This window comes from Nylanderia fulva, unplaced genomic scaffold, assembly GCF_048542155.1.
Source record: "Nylanderia fulva isolate GAGA-0341 unplaced genomic scaffold, ASM4854215v1 Scaffold95, whole genome shotgun sequence".
NCBI lineage: Eukaryota > Metazoa > Arthropoda > Insecta > Hymenoptera > Formicidae > Nylanderia > Nylanderia fulva.
The window spans coordinates 164144-185674 of record NW_028191079.1 but is presented as its reverse complement, the minus strand read 5'-3'; the positions used below and the strand labels follow the sequence as shown (position 1 = coordinate 185674).

At 43.9% G+C, this 21531-nt stretch overlaps 4 protein-coding genes across 4 annotated transcripts; all 4 read left to right on the top strand.

The window, feature by feature from the left end:
• The first annotated feature begins 8003 nt into the window (after positions 1-8003).
• Positions 8004-11024, top strand: LOC114931283 (uncharacterized). The gene has a single exon (XM_029303263.1). The coding sequence runs from the start codon at positions 8004-8006 to the stop codon at positions 11022-11024; it is 3021 nt and encodes a 1006-aa protein (XP_029159096.1).
• A 15-nt stretch (positions 11025-11039) lies between these two features.
• Positions 11040-11498, top strand: LOC146719542 (uncharacterized). The gene has a single exon (XM_085490053.1). It carries the CDS (start codon positions 11040-11042, stop codon positions 11496-11498), a length of 459 nt encoding a protein of 152 aa, XP_085346179.1.
• A 418-nt stretch (positions 11499-11916) lies between these two features.
• Positions 11917-12456, top strand: LOC114931284 (uncharacterized). The gene has a single exon (XM_029303264.1). It carries the CDS (start codon positions 11917-11919, stop codon positions 12454-12456), a length of 540 nt encoding a protein of 179 aa, XP_029159097.1.
• A 79-nt stretch (positions 12457-12535) lies between these two features.
• Positions 12536-13231, top strand: LOC146719541 (uncharacterized). Its single transcript, XM_085490052.1, has one exon. The coding sequence runs from the start codon at positions 12536-12538 to the stop codon at positions 13229-13231; it is 696 nt and encodes a 231-aa protein (XP_085346178.1).
• The last annotated feature ends 8300 nt before the right edge of the window (positions 13232-21531 follow it).

Sequence of the window (21531 nt, the reverse complement as noted above, 5' to 3'; positions counted from 1 at the left end):
TCAATTTATATTTATATTTATATTACAGAGCCTTGTTAAATTCTTAATTTGTACACGCAGGCTTAAAGGCGTTTGTTTATCAACATTATTATATATAATAGAGAAAAGTATAGAACCAAAGGGATCTGAATAGCTCAGTTGGAAGAGCAGTCGCCCGGCAAGCGAAAGGTTTTGGGTTCGATTCCCCATTCAGCGACTTTCGGATCTATATTTTTCTCTTGCATTTTATTTCCTTAAGGGGGGAACAGGGGATGTATGGAATTAAAAATCTCTTGTAGAGAGATTTTTATTCCAATTTGAAATCTTGGCCGTGTCCAAGTAAAAATTTAGTTTTGTTGGGATAACGCACTGTCATCCGCGATGTGGTTCTTATTGCCTGTTTAACACTCAATTTATATTTATATTTATATTACAAAGCCTTGTTAAATTCTTAATTTTCAACAATATATTTTGTATTTACATAAATAAATTAACAAATATATACATATATTTTTTATGCGATATTTTTCATTTTAACATATGTATTATATATCTTATATGAAACATTTAAATTTGTATAAATTATTATATACTATTAAATAAATAATTAAAAATCTCCGGATGTTCATCGAAAGCGAGAGAAAAAGAGAGAACAAGTAAAGAGCAAAACGAGATGATATATATTGTCACAGTTTCGCAGTCTTATACTTACTCAAGATTTTTTTTATTTATAGTATTTTACAAATATATATGTATATATATATATATATACATATATATATATACATACATATATATATTATAACCGTATCGCGCGGAATTCGCAGCGAATATCAATTCGTCGCGTAAGGAGAAAAGTCTCCTGCGGAATATCGGTTCCCTTCGGCGCGATCTCTCCGTCCGATCACAAAAAAAATTATAACAAAAAAAAATAAAAAAAAAACTAAAATCTCGATTTAGTTGGGCGCCAGGTGCGGCAGCCGCACCGTCTCTCAATTAATAAATTCGCGGGACGCTAAGTCTTAATTTACTCGGACTTATTGTCCAAGCCCTCTCGCGGGTGTCAATCACGGGAGAGAGAGAGATCGCGACGGCAGCTTTCCCGCTCGGCTAGCCTCCGTACGGGTAAGGGTTCGGGTGCGTGGCGGCAAGAAATCACCCGAGGAATTAAAGTTAATAAAACATATATTTAAATTTTGTTCATAAGACACATGAGTATATAATATACAGAAATAAGCGGCGTGCACAGACGCACGATTGAGAGTTTGGTGAGGCAATACGACCGGTGGTTCGCCGTGCCGAGTTATGAATAATATTTAACTAATTCGCGGCAACGAGGTAGTGTCTCCAATAACAAAAGAAAATGATTAATTAAATCGGCGATGCGCCACCGGGTATATCACTCCACGCCGCGGGCGCGTGATCCGCGCGGTATGCGCGACAACAAAGGGGCCGGCGTAAGGGCGCACCGCGTGCGCCGTACATAAATTCCATACACAAAATTAAACGTAATCACGCCTTTTCTTTTAAGACAACATCAATACTTTAATGAGCCCGAATGCGTTTATAAGCTCCCCGATTTTTCGCCTCGGACTATATTCGGCAACGCGTAAATCGCGGTAATTTTCGCGCGACAATGTTACACGCGAAGACTGTCCACGCGGGAGAGAGAATATGCGGAAACGCAAGAGAGTGGATGGGTCGTAGTTTCTCCCAATAGAGTTTCGTTACGTTAATACTGCGACTCGACAATAAAACTAATCTCTCGCAATTTTATAACGGGCCGGCAACCAAGTCCGGCACAATCTCTTAACGATAGGTAATTCGGGACCCATCCACCCTGCTACCTTAATTCGGCGACAGCAGGATGACCACGTCGTCTCACCAGTCCTGTAACGATCCTTATCGTCCTCCCCTCTCTCGCTCTCTCTAAGTCGCGCTTCCGTCTCGGGACCTCCACTCTCTTCGGGCGCTCGCTAGACAGTGCCGAACCGGGGGCCCTCAGGAGACACGTCGGTGACTCAATTACCTAGATAGGCCACTCGCGGCGCTATCAGGTCGGCCGCGCGCGCGGCCTCGGTGATCCTTGCAAACGCGCGCTCAATTATCCTTACCCGCGGAGTCCTGATCCGCGGGTTGCCCTTCGTAGGCGGTCGTCGCGGCAGCGCACGGCAGGGCCGCTCCTTGCTCTCCTTCGGGATTCCGGATGTCCCGGGGGCGGCAGCTCTCCTGCCGGCGCTCCGTATGCGGGGACTCGGGTGCTTGTTGCACCCGAGTGGCCATCCCTTGCTCGCTCCTGGAAGGTACACATTTTTAGGCAGTGGCACCTACTCCGTTGTCGGATGTTCGGTGAAGAAATTTTGAATCTTGGGCTTACCGGGCGTGTCCCTGACGAAGGGGGTCCCCGTCGTCCTGCTTCCTATGTTTTCCTATTTCTCCTCCAGAGTTTCTTTCTCGGCTGAGACTCGTCGCACATCCTGTCTGCCGCCGAAATAATCCTAACTCTCAACAAAAATTATACGAAAACGCGTAGCAGCGGGATCGCGTCCGGTCCCGCGCTTTTCGCACGCACGCTCTCTCTCTCTCTCTCTCTCTCTCTCTCTCTCTCTCTCTCTCTCTCTCTCTCTCTCGCTGTCTCGGGAGAGCAGAGGTTCCGTGCCCTCCCCCGATCGGGCCATTCAGCCCTTGTGACGGACAATTTCAATTTGTCACGTCACAATATATACATTTATATATTATGTCATCTTACTATAGAATATATTATAAATTTTATCTTTTTTCCAGCAAATGACGTTGTACGAGAATGCGAATAATCTTACTGATTATAAATATCATCATTTTATTGAGATTTATTTAATACTATTACTACAATTTGGGAATGAATAAATCCTAGTTTCCGGCCGGCCGACAGGCGTCTCCACCAAGCCTTCTGCCGACTCTTAGGGTGCATTTTCATGTGACGCTTTGACGCTGATTTCAGCGTCAAAAGACGTCACGTGATCAAAAATAAGGATGCCAATTTGTCTATTTTGATCACGTGACGTCTTTTGACGCTGAAATCCAGCGTCAAAGCGTCACATGAAAATGCACCCTTAAGCACAGTTTTTATTGACGCTAGAAACCAGCGTCAAACCAAGATCACGTGACTAAATTTGTCGATTGTCTAATGGAGGGAGAAGTAGTGGCAAAATATGCGCGTCGTGAACCGCCGATAAAATTGAGAATATAATGGCTTACAGGCAGAAATATCGTGCATGGATGACAGAACGGGCGAGGCAGGTGAATAATGTTTAAAAAGAACAACTCTTTCTTCTTCTTCATTTATTGTTAATTATAATTATTGTTGAATTTGCGGCATGCTGAAAAAGCTGAAACGGTCTGAACTTTATTCCCCACTATATTTTCTTGACGCCGAATCTAGAGAAAGTTTAGTGATTTTAATTTGACGCTGATTTCTAGCGTTCATGAAATTGTACTTTTATGCAAGAGTGTGTGCTCCCCGCTTATATCACATACCTACATCACTTTACATACCCCAGCTTGTGCGACCCGCGGGGCACCATAGACATAGTAAGTATAGACTGCGCGTTCCCTAAATTTCCTTTGTTCGGCTGTCGTGAAACTTTAGAAAGAGAGAGCCTGCTTTCCTGGTAGCCTCCTCTCTGTCTAATGACGCGTAGTGGGAGAACGAAGTCTTCGTTGATTCGTAAAATAGAAAAGTAGTGGGAATAAAAAGGAATGAAAAAGATTAAGGAGACGCTACGAGGTAGCAGACACAAAACATATTTTTTTATGCCCCCACTCTAGCTATTGATAGACAGAGAGGAGGCACCAGGAAAGCAGGCTCTCTTTTTCTAAAATTTGAACAGCTTTTACACCAAATGCGCAGTCTATACTTACTATGTCTATGCGGGGTACCCTCTATACCTATACTCGTCTATATTCTTTGGTATAAGCAGAAAGAAGGATGAGAGGCGCCACACCGTCATTTTTCGTACGACGCTTTTTCTAGGCCGCGCACTAGCATCACGTACATCCATTTTACGGTTCGTGTGGAATTAAATGGCCACATCCACTTTCGATGTCGGTAAAAAAACCAAATTTGGGAGTAACTATGACTCTCTCGGTCCTCAAAGCAACACGCCGAGATGATACTTAGAGAGAGTCGTGGTTGGTTCGTGATGCGTCTCAGTCCTCTTGTAAGGACCTTCAGCCATTCACGTTTAAGTTGTACCTCCACCTCCTCGTGGTGCTCCCGGAAACGGTCTACCTCGGAAGTTTCGACTTGATAGGTGTCGACTAAGAGAGTGTACAGCGAAGTGCGCCCCTAAGGGCTTTGGCCCATGCGCCTACGGTCATGGTGAGTTGTGAGGCCAAGAAAGACCGGGGTGTCTTGGGGGGCTCTCAGTTGTCAATCCGTTTGCCCCCCTACACGCAGATAATATAGAGAATAAGAAGAATGAATCTGATATCCCGGGTTCTCGGATGGCCCGGGTACTGCGTGCAAGTGCTCGCGTGCGTGAGCGTGCGAGAGGTGCGGAGGACCCTGACGGGATCGCAACTGGTCCGTCGCGAATTACTATAAGGACCAGCCAGGTTTAAGTGGACAGCCTAGAGGAGGAGATGGTCAGCTGTGAGCATTGCCCGGCGAGGTTCCGGATCATGCGTGGTCTTGGAGTTCACAAAGTGCGAGCTCACCCATTGGAAGCCAACAGTGCTATCAATGTTGACCGCGTAAAAGCCAGATGGTCCGTGGAGGAAACGAGACTCATGGCACGCGCTGAGGCTGAAGGCACCTTAGCCGAGGAACTCTTTATAAACCAGTATCTGGAGACAAAGTTCCCCCATAGAAGTCTCGAAGCCATCAAGGGTAAACGGCGACAGGAGCCTTACCGAGTGATGGTTAGAGACTTCTGCCAAGAGATCCAATTGCGTCGCGCGATTGTGATCGATGAGGGCGATAGGGATGGTGTGGTGATGATAGGAGCCGACACCACCCCTGCGGCCACTGAGACTAGTACAGACGATCAAAGCGCACATCAGCCTCCCCCTGAGCAGAGTTCTCAGAGGCTGCGAATCACTCGTAGAGCAGAGTGCGGCGTTCCGTAGTTATGAGGCTGATACTCTTGCTGGCACGGCAAGAGATGCTCTGACGGCGGGGAGGGTCGACGTCCTGGCTATCAAAAGATGGCTGGGCATGATCTTCCCGCGGCCGGTACAGGTGCGCCCTCCACAGCGCGTTTCGGCAAAGAAGCACTGTCCTCCTGTCAAGCGAGAGAGCAGGGAGCAGAAGAGAAAGAGGGAGTATGCAATTGTGCAATCCCTCTACAAGAAAAACAAAAAGTCCTGTTTGTCGCGTATCCTTGAAGGCGACTCGGTGCGCGAGAAGCCGTCCGCTGTCAAATTCCTTAACTGCTGGCGCCTCATTATGAAAGCGTCCAGCGGTGCGGATGGAGACATGACGGACTTGCGTGAGTCGTATGGGGAGGCGGCACAGGCTGCGAGTGCTGGCCGGGGCCGTACGTCGAGACCGAGAGGGATTCACCTCGAAGGTCTCGGCGATGGCATGTTGTTGTTTATGTCCGTGCTACATCCACAATTTATAGATCCGAATATGACAAAGACCAGAGTTCAAGACCATATGTTTATTTTTAAGTTATAATTTTTTTAAATTTACAATACATCACTATATTACACATTTTTAAATTTCGTTATATTTACAGAAATAAGAACTATATTAAAATTATATACTTATTTCATAGTAAAATTTTCAGACAGCCCCATGTGGCGAAGAAAAAAATGCTCTTCCACCATAACAACGCACCGGCTCACACCTTCATCGTCGCCACGGCCAAATTGGTCGAATTGCACTATGAACTGCTGCCCCATCCACTGTATTCTCCAGATTTGGCCCTGTGCGACTTTTTTTTGTTTCCAAACTTGAAAAAGTCACTCGCCGGGCAGAAATTTGAGTCAAATGAGGAGGTCATCGCCGCCACGGAGGCCTATTTTGCAGACCTCGAGAAAACGTATTTTTCAGATGGGTTAAAGAAGTTGGGGCATCGCTGGGTCAAGTGTATCGAGCTAAAAGGAGACTATGTTGAGAAATAAATCGCCACTTTTCCCAAATTTTTGTTTCTATAAAGACCAACGCCTTAAAATCCTGGCGAGATAACGATTTGATTGACGACTCCACATATAAGTCATTAAATATCACTAATGGTAATTTACCACGTTGTTATGGTTTGCCAAAGGTTCACAAAAAAGAATTTTCTCTACGCATCATTGTATCTTCATTAGGTAATCCAGTATATAATGTTGCTAAATATATTCATAATATTTTACATAGTTCTATTTTGTTACCGAAATCTTACGTTAAGAACGTCTGGACATTTTCCACAAATTTAAAAGATAAAATTATTGACAATAATAATACTTTGATTTCTTTAGATGTGACCGCCCTATACACTAATATTCCAAAAGAATTGGTTTTACGCGCTATTGAGAAACGATGGAGCGACATTTGTCAAAACACAAATTTCAGTCGTGCTCAGTTCTTATATGCCGTCGAATTTATTTTAGATTCTACTAGTTTTAGCTTCAATAAACAATATTATGAACAAATTTTTGGCAGTCCCATGGGATCTCCTCTCTCACCCATCTTGGCAGACATGGTGATGGATGATCTCGAAACATATTGTTTAAGTCAACTTAGTTTCAATGTTCCGACTTATTATAGATAGTTGACGATATTTTCGCTATTATTCCAAAGACAAAAATCCGCAAAATAATTAATACCTTTTATAATTATCACCACCATTTAACTTTTACATATAAGACGGAATCGGACGGATGTATTAATTTTTTGAATACAACGATCTTTCGGTCAAATGGAAAGCTTGTAACAAATTGGTACAGGAAGGAAACGTGTTCGAACAGATATATGAATTTCTTTTTTAATCACTTTTTTAAATATAAAATGAACACAATTTTTAATCTTGTAGATCACGCGATTCTCTTATCTAATGACCAGTTTCACGACAAAAATATTAATATCGTGAAACAGATTTTATTTAATAACTGCTTTCCTAAACGTGTAATTGATCGTTGGGTTACTAAAGGATTAATTTTTTAAAACACAGAAACATGAATGAATCGAGTAATGAACAAAATATTGTTGATAAGTCTCCTTTTGTTGGAGTGTCGGCGTGACTCCGCTGGTACTCTAGACGTCGTTGGCTCGATGACCGCGAGGCCTCCGGAAGGTTTGCGTCTCGAGCCATCAAAACAGTTTTTTGGTGCTCGGTACACAACGCCGGCGATTGCCTTATATGGTCATTTTCGATAATGTTTGCGAGGACTACGGTCCCCTTTCCCTCGCGATCGGTGGATCGAGGAGCTTGAAACAAGGGAAGGGAATTTTCTTGAAATTCCTCTTCGCGTCTCGAAGGGTCAGTCTGATACTGGCACGACGAGCGGTACCATACGCGTCAATCACCGAGATAAAGAGAAATTACTATTGGTTTTTTTGTAACTCTGTGTTTTCTGTGTCGGTTAACGACGGCACGGATTTGCGTGCCGTGAATAAAAAAAAGTGACGTGTAAAGTGCTTGTTTGATTCTCCACCCTCTAATCCGCGCAATCCACCGGCAGTCCTCCAACCGGCGAAAATTCGCCCGGCGTGACGCCAACATTTCTGGTCCTTCGAGCCGGATTGCGAGGGTGAGACTCTGAGACGTTTTCGGTGAGTAACCGCTTGTTAATTACATCGCGCCTATAGTGCCGCGTACCGCGCCGCGCACCCTACCGCGCCCACAGTGCCGCGTACCGCGCCGTGCACTTGCCGCGCCCACAGTGCCGTGTACCGCACCCCGCACTTACCGGCTTTACGGCCACGGGCCACGATCAGCTGTACGCGTCTTCTCTCTCTTTCTAGCTCTTTCTCTCTCTAACTCACGCAGTCTATCGCGCCTTGTACCGCGCTTGTCAATCTTGCCGTCTCTCTTTTTTTTTAACGCTCCGCGATGGATCTCGCAATTAAAAAGCAGATGAACACTGCCGGTTATATTGAGCGCTTCTGGGACAATCTAATTAAAGTCAAGGACAAAATGACACGCACGTATCTCACCACGCGCCTCGAGTTGCTCGAGTCATATTGGACGCGCTTCCTGGATGCGCACGATGCCATCTTCTCTTTCGAGAAGATAGACACTTCGGATTACATGCGGCAGGACGTTTACGCGGTGACCAAGGATAATTACGTAGCCGCGAAGTCGCATATCACATCTTTTATGCCGACGACGAGATCCGTGGACGGGCAAAGTGCCACGAGTTCAGTGTTGCGCCAGATCCAGCTGCCGAAGATAAGCTTGCCGAGGTTTGACGGCGATCAGCTGGCGTGGGAAGACTTCCGAGACCTTTTCAAGTCGCTGGTCCATGACGTGGAGGGACTCACTCCCTCGCAGAAGCTGCAGTATTTAAAGGCCAGCCTCAGCGGGGACGCGGAGGCCGCCGTCGCCAATATCGAAATCTATTCCGACGGATACCCGCTGGCGTGGGACGAACTCGTGACGCGATATGATAAACGGCGAGTCCTCTTAGCGACTCACATGCGCGTGCTACTCTCTGCCGCGCCGGTAACCAAGCCGTCATCAGCAAAAATCAACCGCCTGATTAGCGCAGTCAACCGGGCTTCGCGCTCCTTCAGGGCAATGGGCCGCCCGGTGGAGCACTGGGACGACTGGTTCGTCCATATTCTGGTCGAGAAGTTGGATCCCGCCACCAGGCTATTATGGGAAAGCCATCGATCGAGTCGGGAGTTCCCTAATTTTGAGGAGCTCAAGGAGTTCCTCCTCACGCGGGCTCATGCGTTGGATGCATCCAATCTGCGGACACCACCGATGACCTCCAGTTCCGCTTCCAAACAGAAGTGTACGGGCCGCAAGGACGACGTCGCGTCTCACGCTATGGCTGCGAGTGACCACAAAGGCACGCCGTGCCCCCTGTGTAGGGAGCAACATCACATGCGCTCCTGCCCGAGATTCAAGGCATACTCGACGGAGCACCGCCGCGAGCAAGTGCGCAAAAGGAAGGCCTGCTTCAACTGCCTGGGACAGAGTCACGCCGCCGGAGCTTGCCCTTCAATTCATCGCTGTCGCCACTGCCAGGAGAAGCATCATACGCTTCTGCACACGGAGCCGGAGACGACGCCACAACCTGCCGCTTGGGAGAAAACGGAATCCGACGACTCCGCCGACAAACCGGGTCCCGTGGAGACGACCAAGGTCTCCGCCTTGACCAGTTCTATCTCCACGACAGTGCTACTCGCGACCGCGGTTATTCGAGTGTTTGGTGAATCGGGCCGATCGTTGAAAGTATGCGCTCTCCTGGACTCAGGATCGGAGGCATCCTTCATCTCGGAACGCGTAGCCCAGCAGCTGAGACTATCCCGTCGACGAATGAACGTGACGGTTTCCGGACTTCAGGGCGCGACGACCGGGCAAGTGACTCACGCGGTATCGATGGTGATCGGCACGGTGCGATCGCCGACAGTACGGATCACCTTGCCGAAGGCTCTGCTTCTGCCCCGGCTCACCGCTCTCACCCCCAGGAAACATATTCCGAGAGGTGATTGGCCGCATCTACGGGGCCTCATGCTTGCCGACTCGGCCTTTGACAAGCCGGCAGCAGTCGACGCCGTTCTAGGCGCCGATATCTACGGCGTACTGCTTGACGGAGGGATCAAGCGTGGACATCCGGGGGAACCAGCCGCTTACTCTACCGTGTTCGGTTGGGTGCTGATGGGTTCCCTCATCGGATCCGCCGATCTTCTTCCAAGCCGAGTCGCCGTCCACCATACCACCACGCAGCCTGATCTTCACCAGGAACTCCGACGGTTTTGGGAGCTCGAAAAAGTGGCCGCCCAGCCGATACTCACGCCAGAGGAGTCTCGTTGCGAGCGGCTTTTCGCTGAGACTCACGCACGTGATGCGAAGGGACGCTACATCGTGCGGCTCCCTTGCAAGGAGAACCCGACGACGGGACTTGGGGCTTCCCGCCACGGGGCCTTGCGAATGCTCCTCAGCACGGAGCGCCGTTTGACGCGCGATCCGTCACTCAGGGAGCGATATCACGACTTCCTGGCGACCTACGCCTTCTGCGGGCACATGGAACCGGCACCCCGCGGCGAGGCAATCGGCGAGCAATATTATCTGCCGCACCATGCGATGGTGAAGGCGTCAGACCCGGAAGGTAAAATCAGGGTCGTTTTCAACGCCTCTTTCCGGACCACCACGGGAGTCTCATTGAACGACGTGCTGATCACGGGACCGAAACTGCAGGCGGACCTATGGCTGGTCCTCATACGCTGGCGTCTGCATCGATTCGCCTTCACGACGGACATCGTGAAGATGTTCCGACAGATCCGGGTGCATCCGCAGGACCTTGACCTCCAGCGGATCTTATGGCGGGCGGATCCAGCGGCGGTGGTGCAGGACTACCGGCTCACCACCGTCACCTATGGCACGGCCTCCGCGCCGTACCTGGCCATAAGAACTTTGTTACAGCTCGCGCAGGACGAGGGCCATCGATTTCCACTCAGGGCAGCTGTACTCCCGGCCAACACCTACGTGGACGACATCCTCGCGAGAGCAAGCTTGATGGAGGAAACGCTCGAACTCCAGCGGCAGACTGTGGCTCTCCTCGCTGCCGGCGGCTTCCAACTCAGCAAGTGGGCAGGTACTCATACTGTGTTGTGTCCGGCCGTGGACAGAACCGAACGACTCATCTCCGGGGTGGACAACGTGGGTGCCCTAGGAGTACTCTGGGTCCCGGCGAACGATGAGCTTTATCTTCGAGCGGTCCCCGCGCTGTCGAAGGTCGAGAATCCGACCAAGCGCACCATCCTTTCAACTGTGGCCAAACTCTTTGATCCGGCGGGCTGGGCGGCTCCCGTGATCATAGGCGCCAAGATCCTCATCCAGGACTTGTGGATGGCCGGCTTGGATTGGGACCAAGCCATCCCGCCCACATTGCGCGAGCGGTGATCGCGCCTTCTGGCTATGCTGCCAGACTTGGATCAGCTCAGCATTCCGCGGTGGACAGGGACCACGAGCGAGCGACACGTGAAGCTTCACGGCTTTTCCGATGCCTCGGAAAGAGCGTACGCCGCTGCGATGTACATCCTGGGTGTTGACGCCAACGGCACCCTGGTCTCCAACCTTTTGGTCGTGAAAACCAAAGTGGCCCCGGTGAGGCCTGTCTCTATGCCGCGACTGGAGCTGTGCGGTGCTCTGTTGACAGCGCGCCTACTCCGGAACACCAGAGCTGGCCTGGGGGTGCCCCTTTCGCACCTATACGCCTGGACGGACGCCAAGGTCGTGTTGGCATGGCTGCGGGCCCATCCTTCCCGTTGGAAGCCATTAGTCGCCCATCGGGTTGCTGCACTCCAAGAGACGGTGCCCGCCGAGCGCTGGCATTACGTCCCCACGTCAGAGAACCCGGCGGATGCCGCAACGTGAGGAATGACCCCAACCGAGCTGTCGCAACTTCGCTTGTGGTGGAAAGGACCGGGCTGGCTGGAACGACCCAAGGACACCTGGCCGGCGGACTAGGGTCAAAGCATGGAGCTGCCCGAGGAGTGCCGAGTGCACGCGACAGCTACCGACAGAGACGAGGGAGCGGTCAAATGACCTTCTGATACGCTTCTCCTCCCTTACCAGGTTGGTACGCATCACCGCATTCTGCCGTAGGTTACTTCACCGCGGGGTTCGACCGAGAACAACTCACCTGACCACCGCCGAACTGAATGACTGCCAGTTCAGTTGGCTGCGGATTGCGCAGAGACACACTTTGCAGGAGAGCTGGAGGCCCTCTCCCGCAATGCGCCCCTTCCGCGCCGATCACCTCTCCCGGCGCTGAGACTCATTCTAGGACGGGATGATACGAGTCGGAGAGCGACTTGAAAACTCGCCCCTGACCTATAGCGAGAAGCACCCGATCATACTGGCCAAGGGCAGCCATCTAGCACTTCTGCTGGTCCGAGACGCGCATCTGTGCACTCTTTATGGCGGCCATCAGTTGACTCGAAGCGTCCTGGCACGAACGTACTGGATCATTCACTCCAGCTCGCTGATCCGCTCCGAGATTCATCGCTGCGTCCGATGCGTCCGCTTCAGAGGCAAAGCGCTACAGCAGCAGATGGGTCAGCTTCCGGCTGATCGCGTCCGGGCGGGACGTCCCTTCCTATCCACCGGCGTGGACTACGCAGGCCCCATCCAGCTTCGAGCCTCGAAGGGTCGAGGTCAACAATCCTTCAAAGGATACATTTGTTTATTTGCATGCCTGTCCACGAAAGCCGTGCATTTGGAAACCGTATACGACCTCACCACGGAAGCCTTTCTGGCGGCATTCCGGCGCTTCGTTGCAAGGCAAGGCCACTGCGCACGTCTGGTCAGCGACCACAGAACCAACTTTTGAGGCGCCGATCGGAAGCTCCGCAGGATGTTTCGCGCCGCAGCGGAATTCGGCTAGGAGTGTCAAGCTCTCCTTGCCACCGATGGGGTCGAGTGGAATTTTATTCCCCCCGCGGCTCCGCATTTCGGGGGACTATGGAAGGCAGGTGTCAAATCGACTGAAGAGTACTGAGGGACCAGCTTCTCACCTACGAGGAACTCTCGACGCTACTCTGCCAGATCGAAGCCTGCCTCAACTCGAGGCCACTCTACGCGGATCCGACGGATTTTGCGGCGCTCACCTTTTAATCGGGGAAGCTCCGATTAATGTACCAGAGCCAACAACCTTGGAGAGTCCGCCGAGTCAGGTACAAACGCGATGGCGACTTCTTTCTAACATGCGTGACCACTTTTGGTACAGGTGGTCCCGAGAATACCTGCAGCACCTTCAGCAGCTGGGCAAATGGAAGGACTGCAAGGCCAACCTCCAACCTGAGACCTTGGTTCTGCTGAAGGACGAGCTGCGGCCGCCATCAAAGTGGGCCCTTGGGCGAGTTCACGAGGTGCATCCAGGGGCCGACGGCCTAGTTCGCGTTGTCAGCATCGACACGGCCACCTCCCGGCTCACGCGGCCGATCACGAAGATTTGCCCGCTCCCGGTTGCCTCGGACCACTGGAACAAACAGGACGCCTGGGCCTCGAGCGAGTGTCGTACGGCGGGCGGCGAGCGTTTCTATTTCGTCCCCCGGACGAGGCGGGCGGAATGTTGGAGTGTCGGCGGGACTCCGCTGGCACTCTAGACGTCGTTGACTCGATGACCGCGAGGCCTCCGGAAGGTTTGCGTCCCGAGCCATCAAAACAATTTTTTGGTGCTCGGTACACAACGCCGGCGATTGCCTTATATGCCTCATTTTCGATAATGTTTGCGAGGACTACGGTCTCCTTTCCTTCGCGATCGGGTGGATCGAGGAGCTCGAAACGAGGGAAGGGGGTTTTCTCGAAATTCCTCTTCGCGTCTCAAAGGGTCAGTCTGATGCTGGCACGACGAGCGGTACCATACGCGTCGATCACCGAGATAAAGAGAAATTACTATTGGTTTTTTTTTATTGTAACTCTGTGTTTTCTGTGTCGGTTAACGACGGCACGGATTTGCGTGCCGTGAATAAAGAAAAGTGACATGTAAAGTGCTCGTTTGATTCTCCAACCTCTAATCCGCGCAATCCACCGGCAGTCCTCCAACCGGCGAAAATTTGCCCGGCGAGACGCCAACACCTTTCATTTCACTACCTTATGTTAATAGCTTAGGCGATATCGATCAAATTTTTAACAATATCAGATTTAATGTTGTTTATAATGATCCTAAAAAACCGAATTATTTAATTACACTCGGCAAGGATAGATTGCCTACAGATAAAAAAACTGAAGTAGTTTACAAAACTAATTGTAATGATTGCAACGTGTCATACATTGGACAGACAAAAAGATATCTATGCACACGTGTAAAGGAACATTTCAGCAACTTTAAAATGCATTCGAGTAATTTATCAGTTATTAGCAAACATAAAATTGAATTCGATCACGATTTTGACTGGACTTCGCCTGTTATTTTGCATAGTGAAAAACACGTAAGAAAAAGAGAAATCGCTGAAATGTTTTTTATTAAGGGAAATAATAACGCTATTAATTTACAAAAGGATACAATCTAAGTAATATCTACAACAAAATAATAAAGGTCGTTTAGTCTCCAATAACACGTCTAAGAATCTTGACGTGTTGTCAAACCGACACTATGTTCGTTCTTGACATCTTAAAATTATAATTTTATTTTTATTTTTACAAGTATGTTTCGCTTCTTTTTATCACTTTGTAATATTGTTAGTGAAGTAATTTTGTTTTTTATTGTATTAATCTCTGTCTATGTTCAGATCACTTGATAAGGACTCAAAGAAGGGTCGAAACGTTGTGATTGAATAAATAATATTTGCCAGTACAGTCGAAAGAAGATTCTTACCTTTTATAACTGAATTTGTTATGAAGCGAAACATGGTTTCCCGTCTAGAACATTTTTTATAATTTTTTATAATTTTTTACAATTTGTTATAATTTTTTAAATTCTGTGTTCTCGGATTATTTTTACTCATGTATTTTTTATTTTTGTATTTTTTATGCTCTGAAGAAGGCTCAAAGAAAGAGCCGAAACGTTCGCAACTTATTGTCACTTTTGTAAATTTGTCGTAATTCTTTATGGATTATTAAATATAAAATACTTATAATACTTATAATATAAAAAATTTGCGCCCTTTTAACTGCGCCCTGGCTCTTATAGCTAACTCATCCTGAGATATAAATATTTATAAAATTTTTAAATTAAATCTATCCTGGGTACAATTAACAATCCCTGCTGAAAATTTCTAACAAGTGTGTATAAAAAAAACTTGTCCGTTTACTATGTGCTTTTGAAATCGTAATTCCTCACAAATGCAAACAAAATCTTTATCCGCACTTACGGATTTAAGTGAATACAAAACGTGTTTGCAAATGCAATAAAATACGATTTCAAAAGCGCATTGTAAACGGACAAAAACAAACACAAATTGCATTGAGAAATTCGGGCATAAACCGATAAAATATCTACCCGCATTTACGGATTAAAGCGGATATGAAATGTGTTTGCAATTGTAAATTACAAATTGCAATTGCGAATTGACCGATCTAAAAGGCAAGTTTCAGATGATTAAAAAGAAGCTAAAATTACTCTTGAGAAAGAAAAATCATTAAAACTTTTGTTCGAGATAGAAGAGGTAGTCCCGCCTTTTATGGCCCCGAATTGGCAGAGATTAAAGGTGTTATTCTAATTTTACAATCTTATTAATTGACCATATTAAACGGTAAGAAATATTTTAAACGCGTTTTTCTTAAAAATACAAGAAATAATAATCCTAAAAAAATCATAAAAATGAAAAGGTCAGGCCATGTTCAAAAGAAGGTACTCAAAAATTTAAACGATCTAATAATAAATTATCACGAAAAGTAACTGATATGTTATTCAAGGTGCCAGTTCAAAGTGAACATACGTAAAGTGTATATTATCTAAATTTAGTAATAATATATTACCATGAAAAGTAACTGTGATATTTTATTCAAGGTGCAAGTTCACATTGAATATACATACATATAAGTAAAACTGATTACAATTTGATTCTAGAAAATAAGTGCGATATGTTATTCTTAGTGCACAAAATATAATAGTCGTTTATAGAGATTTGATTTGAAATTTATACTAGCCCGTACAATGAAAAATAATTGCTCGTAATTCCAGAGTACCAATTTGTTAATGACTCAGAAAAATAACATGGCGGCCTGCTCTCAAAAAACTATGATGTTTCTCGATGTCCATTTAGAAATAATGTCGAAGCTCTTACAGAATAATTACTACAACATTTGAAATACGAAAAGTATTACATTAGAAGAAGATTAGATTAGAATAAGGATTCAACGTATTTTTAAAAGCTCTACACACACAACGAAGTGAATATACAAAACTATATACAAATACCTTTTTCTTCTGTGTTTCTGAAGAAAATTGTAAGTCAAATGAAACCTTGCACTTCGAGAACCATGTCACTTACTTTTCAGAGTCAAATTGATAAATTTTCTTTGTATATTTTAATGATATTTATTTCTCACTTGTATCTTGAATAATTAATATGTAATTTTTTATTGTATATTACGACAAATAATCAGTAAACTTTTTAAGCGTATAGCTTTATTGTAGTTGACCTGAGAACTGTACATTTATAAATTTTACTTAATATACACCCGTTTCGAGCAACAAGGCAAAGTTTTCTGATCAATAACTTACTCCCTGAAAATACGGTATAACACAAATCAGAAGTTGATACAAAAATTCGTAATTTTACTAAAGAAAGATTGGAGGTTTTTAATTTATACAACTTTCACAACTCTTATTTCAATTATTTATTCTACCCATCGAAAGTTTTTTGAGAGCAGGCCGCCATGTTATTTTTCTGAGTCATTAACAAATTGGTACTCTGGAATTACGAGCAATTATTTTTCATTGTACGGGCTAGTATAAATTTCAAATCAAATCTCTATAAACGACTATTATATTTTGTGCACTAAGAATAACATATCGCACTTATTTTCTAGAATCAAATTGTAATCAGTTTTACTTATATGTATGTATATTCAATGTGAACTTGCACCTTGAATAAAATATCACAGTTACTTTTCATGGTAATATATTATTACTAAATTTAGATAATATACACTTTACGTATGTTCACTTTGAACTGGCACCTTGAATAACATATCAGTTACTTTTCGTGATAATTTATTATTAGATCGTTTAAATTTTTGAGTACCTTCTTTTGAACATGGCCTGACCTTTTCATTTTTATGATTTTTTTAGGATATCACTTACTTTTTAAAGTACAGATATATAGAGCAGCTTTCTAGTAATTCAAGTATCACAAATATATGTATTTTCGATTCTTATCACATAACTTTGTATAAGTAACAATTTATGCAATACAGTTCAAAATAATTGAAATATATGGTATATATGTACATATATAAAATATATAATTATATTATAGTATACATATATATTTTATTTAATCATATATGTAAATGTTTGTATAATTGTAATAACTTTTAACGATACATTGCACATTTATTTCAATTGCAACAGAATGAATTTATATTCTTGTATGAATATTGAAAATAAAGAATGGGCCCCTCTATCGCCCATTCTCGTGAGAACGCAACCATATATTTTTCTTCGTCTCTCCGATTTTAACACGACATACATATTTCTGTCTGATAATTTTTTTCTTGATGATACTTTTTGAAATGTCATAAAGCCTAGGTCAAATTAGAAACTTATTGCACTCGTTTTAATGCAGCGCTTACAGCAGCTTTTATAAAGCGCCAAAGCAGCCGATATTTTATTTTGGCGCTTACGGCAACTTTTATACAGCGCTAGAACAGTTGATGTTTTAATGTAGCGTTTACGGCAGCCTTTATACAGCGCCATTATTTAATCTGTTCTAAGAACAATATGTATGCCCCTTGTGCTCCTTTGGGCCATTTTTTCTTGAACACTTCCATATCATTAGAGTAATACCATTCCGATTTTGTGTCAGCTCTCAACATACACGTGTAGTGACCACGATTCATTTCTTCACCTTCGTGAAATATAGCGCTTATTAGCTTGTACTTTTTTTTATTAATTGTGATATTACTCGTCGGCACGGCGGTAATCCGATTGTTGATAATTTTTTTAAAAGCACCGTTTACAAAAGTATATAAATTGAGCTGTATTACTACGACGGATAAAGTTGATTCGATTACGGTTTTCTTTTTCAACACGGTGCCCTTACATTCGTTACAATTGCCGTTTATCGTTTCCCATTTAGAAAATTCTACATTAATCAAACTTTGTAGAGTGACACCTCTTTTCCTTTTTAATGTCGAATGTATAGGTAATATTAACAAACTACTGCTTTCCAGCTTAGTTACATTGTAATTACATTTGATATTCGAGCAACATGTTACGTGCTTTAATTCGAGTTTTAATACACCATTGATGTCGGAATACGTCGATATTAGAGCCGTAAAAAATTCCGAAACATCTTGTTGTGTTCGTTCTTCGAAGCGTTTTCCGACAGATCTTCTAACCGCTTGAATGTTGCAATATTTACGTTCACCATACGCGCAGATAGCATCAATCAATGCATTCGATGCTTTATTTTTCAGTATTTGTTGCCTAATACGTACGCAATGAAACGCACATTGTAATATTACATTAGCGTAACACGAAACAGCATCGTTATTGCAAAGGCCATATATTTTCCACGTAACTATACTTTCTGGTTCCTCACAATCATAATTCTGCATATCATCAATGATATTAGAGATATCCCATCGACGATCGTACATTTTCACAACCTTTTTCTCGGACGGATTGATTTGTGGCAGTTCAGATTTGAATATAGATCTCAGTCGATTATATTCTACAATGGCTCTCGAGTTTGCTTTAACTGATGCTGGATTGAAATTTATCAAATGTAGGCCTTCCAATTTACTTACTCGTGACAAACCTACATAGGCTTGACCATCACTGAATACAGTCGTTCCTAAATCCATCATTGCATTGTTACATGTAATTCCTTGACTTTTGTGTATAGTTATTCCATAACTGAGAGACAATGGAAATTGTTTCCGATGTACCACTAATTTGTGGAATACTTCAAATTTAATATCTACTTTCGTTATTGCGATTTCTTTGTTATCCGAAATAACTATTTTGATGGTATCAATACAATTGCCGTCAGCAGAGCGATTAACTGCAACTACATTGCCTATCGTTCCATTGACAAGTCCCAAAGTTACGTCAATGTTTCGTCGAATTATCACTTTAGCGCCAATTTTAATCGCTATTACTCTTTCAATGCCAGCTGTTTCAGATACTTTATCATCTTTGTCTTCCAAAATTTTATGCACCTTTTTTTTCATTGCTGGAGCACAGTCGACATCATCTTCTGCTATCAGTAGAATTTCATCGCTGTCGATTTTATCGAGCATTGCTGTGTTCAAAACCTTGCACAAATAACACGTGGGCAATAAACAAATTGTATCAATCGGTAATTGATTTATATAAGTGCAAAGTTCATTCAATCTTTCGTCGCAACTACTTTCTTTAAAATTGATTTTTCTAGACTGAAGAACATTGATGTCAGAATCCGTTACTAAACCTATTCGTATTCTAGAAAGTATATCACGATATGTATTGTCGCATCTTTGTCGCATATTAATCAAAAGTTCGTCGTGCTCGAACAATCTCCACAAATCACATCCACCCATGGTACCTAAATACTTCTGAATCTCTGATCGAGACATTTTAACAAACGAAAATTGTCCTTTTACAGGAGGAAGCTGCAACAAGTCCCCAAACAGGAGAATGTGTTTTCTGCCACAGAAACCATCATCTGTATCTGTCGTATCAAAGATTTCACATAATCGTAGATTGATAAACATAAGTGTCACATTTGAAATCATGGATACTTCATCGATTATAAATAATTCGACATTCTTTAATTTGTCTCTCAAAGTTTTCAAGACCATGTCTGACAATTGCGTATATTTTGGTGTAGATTCATGACTAACGGGTAGTTGAAACATTCTATGGATTGTCAAGCCATCGATATTGAATGCTGCGATACCCGTGGGAGCAGATATGGCAGTCGTTTTTTCCAAATTTATTCTGATCCAATGTTTAATTGTTTCAATTAGAAAACTTTTCCCTGTATCACCCTCGCCATTTACGTACAGTTGCAGAATCTGATTCTTATCTTGTAAAACTTGGCATACTCCATCAAAGACTCTTTTCTGGTCTTCGTTCAATTGCGACATCATTTGCGATAAATCAATCGGGTCGTCAATCTTACCAAAATCTTCCAGATCTTTCATCGCGTCGTCAGCTTCTATCGGATTACAATCCAGTTCATCGTCATCGGATTTGTCTCTGTCTGCTGTTTTCAGATCATTTTCGCACTTCTCAATTAATTCAGCAACGTTCTCAAAAGCTTTCTGTATTTCTTCGAGCCTTTCGTGATATTTCATTGCCTTCGTTAAAACAGACTCTGAATTCTTAAAGGCATCCGTGTAAGTCTCGAATGTACCTTTGAGTTCACTCAAATCTCTCCATGGTTTGAACAGAAGAAGCAGCGAGTAAAAGTATTTTTTGGGCTCAGTTTTTATATTAAATCGATAATGGTTAATTAAATAACCCTTTTTTCGTTTTTTTAAAAATAAACCCGATGCCAGTTTGTAACACTTGACTTCGTCATTATTTGACATCTGTTTCGTAATTTCCCAGAATCTGGCAAAATCGTACAAATTCAATGATTCTAATTCCTGAGGTCTATTTGGATAGTAATCATCGATGAGTGACGAACAGTAAATATTCGTAGAATTTTCATCGAGAGCTTAAATTTCATTAAATGTTTTAACTTTTCTATTTCTCACCTCATTAACATCGATCCATTTGACCATGGTATCATTATCCGTACCGTACAAGGGATTCCCTAATAGTGTATCCGCAGTTTTTAAAGCACCGCATTCTCTGTTATTTAATGAACGCATTGCAAAATTCCACAGTTTCGATGCCAAGGACTTATTCGAATCTATCACTTCAAAGTCTGTATTGCATTTTTCCGACTTTGTCGTGTATTTTGTTAAATATGAGTTTAAAAACTCTGATTTTTCTCTAATAAATTGTATGTCCATATTTCCCTCCCAAGCTAATTTGATAGACGGATTATAACCATTTATAAACCTTTCCGACTCCTTGCGAGGAAGATCGTACAATCTGCTCTTACTGCGTAAATTTTTTTTACCGACTATCGAAGTGATAACGTCTCTTAAAACGAAATTCTCAGTAACTGGCCGAGGAAAATCGAACCGACACTTTCTGTATATATTAGTTTCCGTTTTTTTCGTACGCATGCAATACGAGTTATGTTTATGATTCTGATCACTTATTACCGTATTGTACAACGTTGGCGAAACATTTTCATCTGGAATTTCACACGTTACGTATTTTTGAATAAATGTAGCAACTTCTTCATCCGGCGATTTTCCTAATACTGGAGTATCTTTTATCCAAATCATACAATGCATGTGCTGGATACTTCTACGTTGATATTCCAGTCACCAGAAGTAATGAATAACCTTTCCTATTGGATTATCTGACAAACAAATAAAATCAATCATGGCTTTGAATTTTATACACATGAATCTAGAAGTACTTACAAGATCGTATGCGATTAGTTCGTTGATGCTTAACTTCTCTTTATCGGGATTCATATCTCGTAAATATTCACCCAAATCGGACCATTTCCATTCACTAGGACTCAAAGTCAAAAACCACGTCGCTGGACCGTAATGCAAAGTCATGCATTTTACATTATTGGACGGTTGTCGCCAAAATTGATCCGTATTTCTCAATTTTGCGAAAATACTCATTAAATTCGATTCTAATTGGTAACCTTTCAATTCGTTCAAGTATCTACCA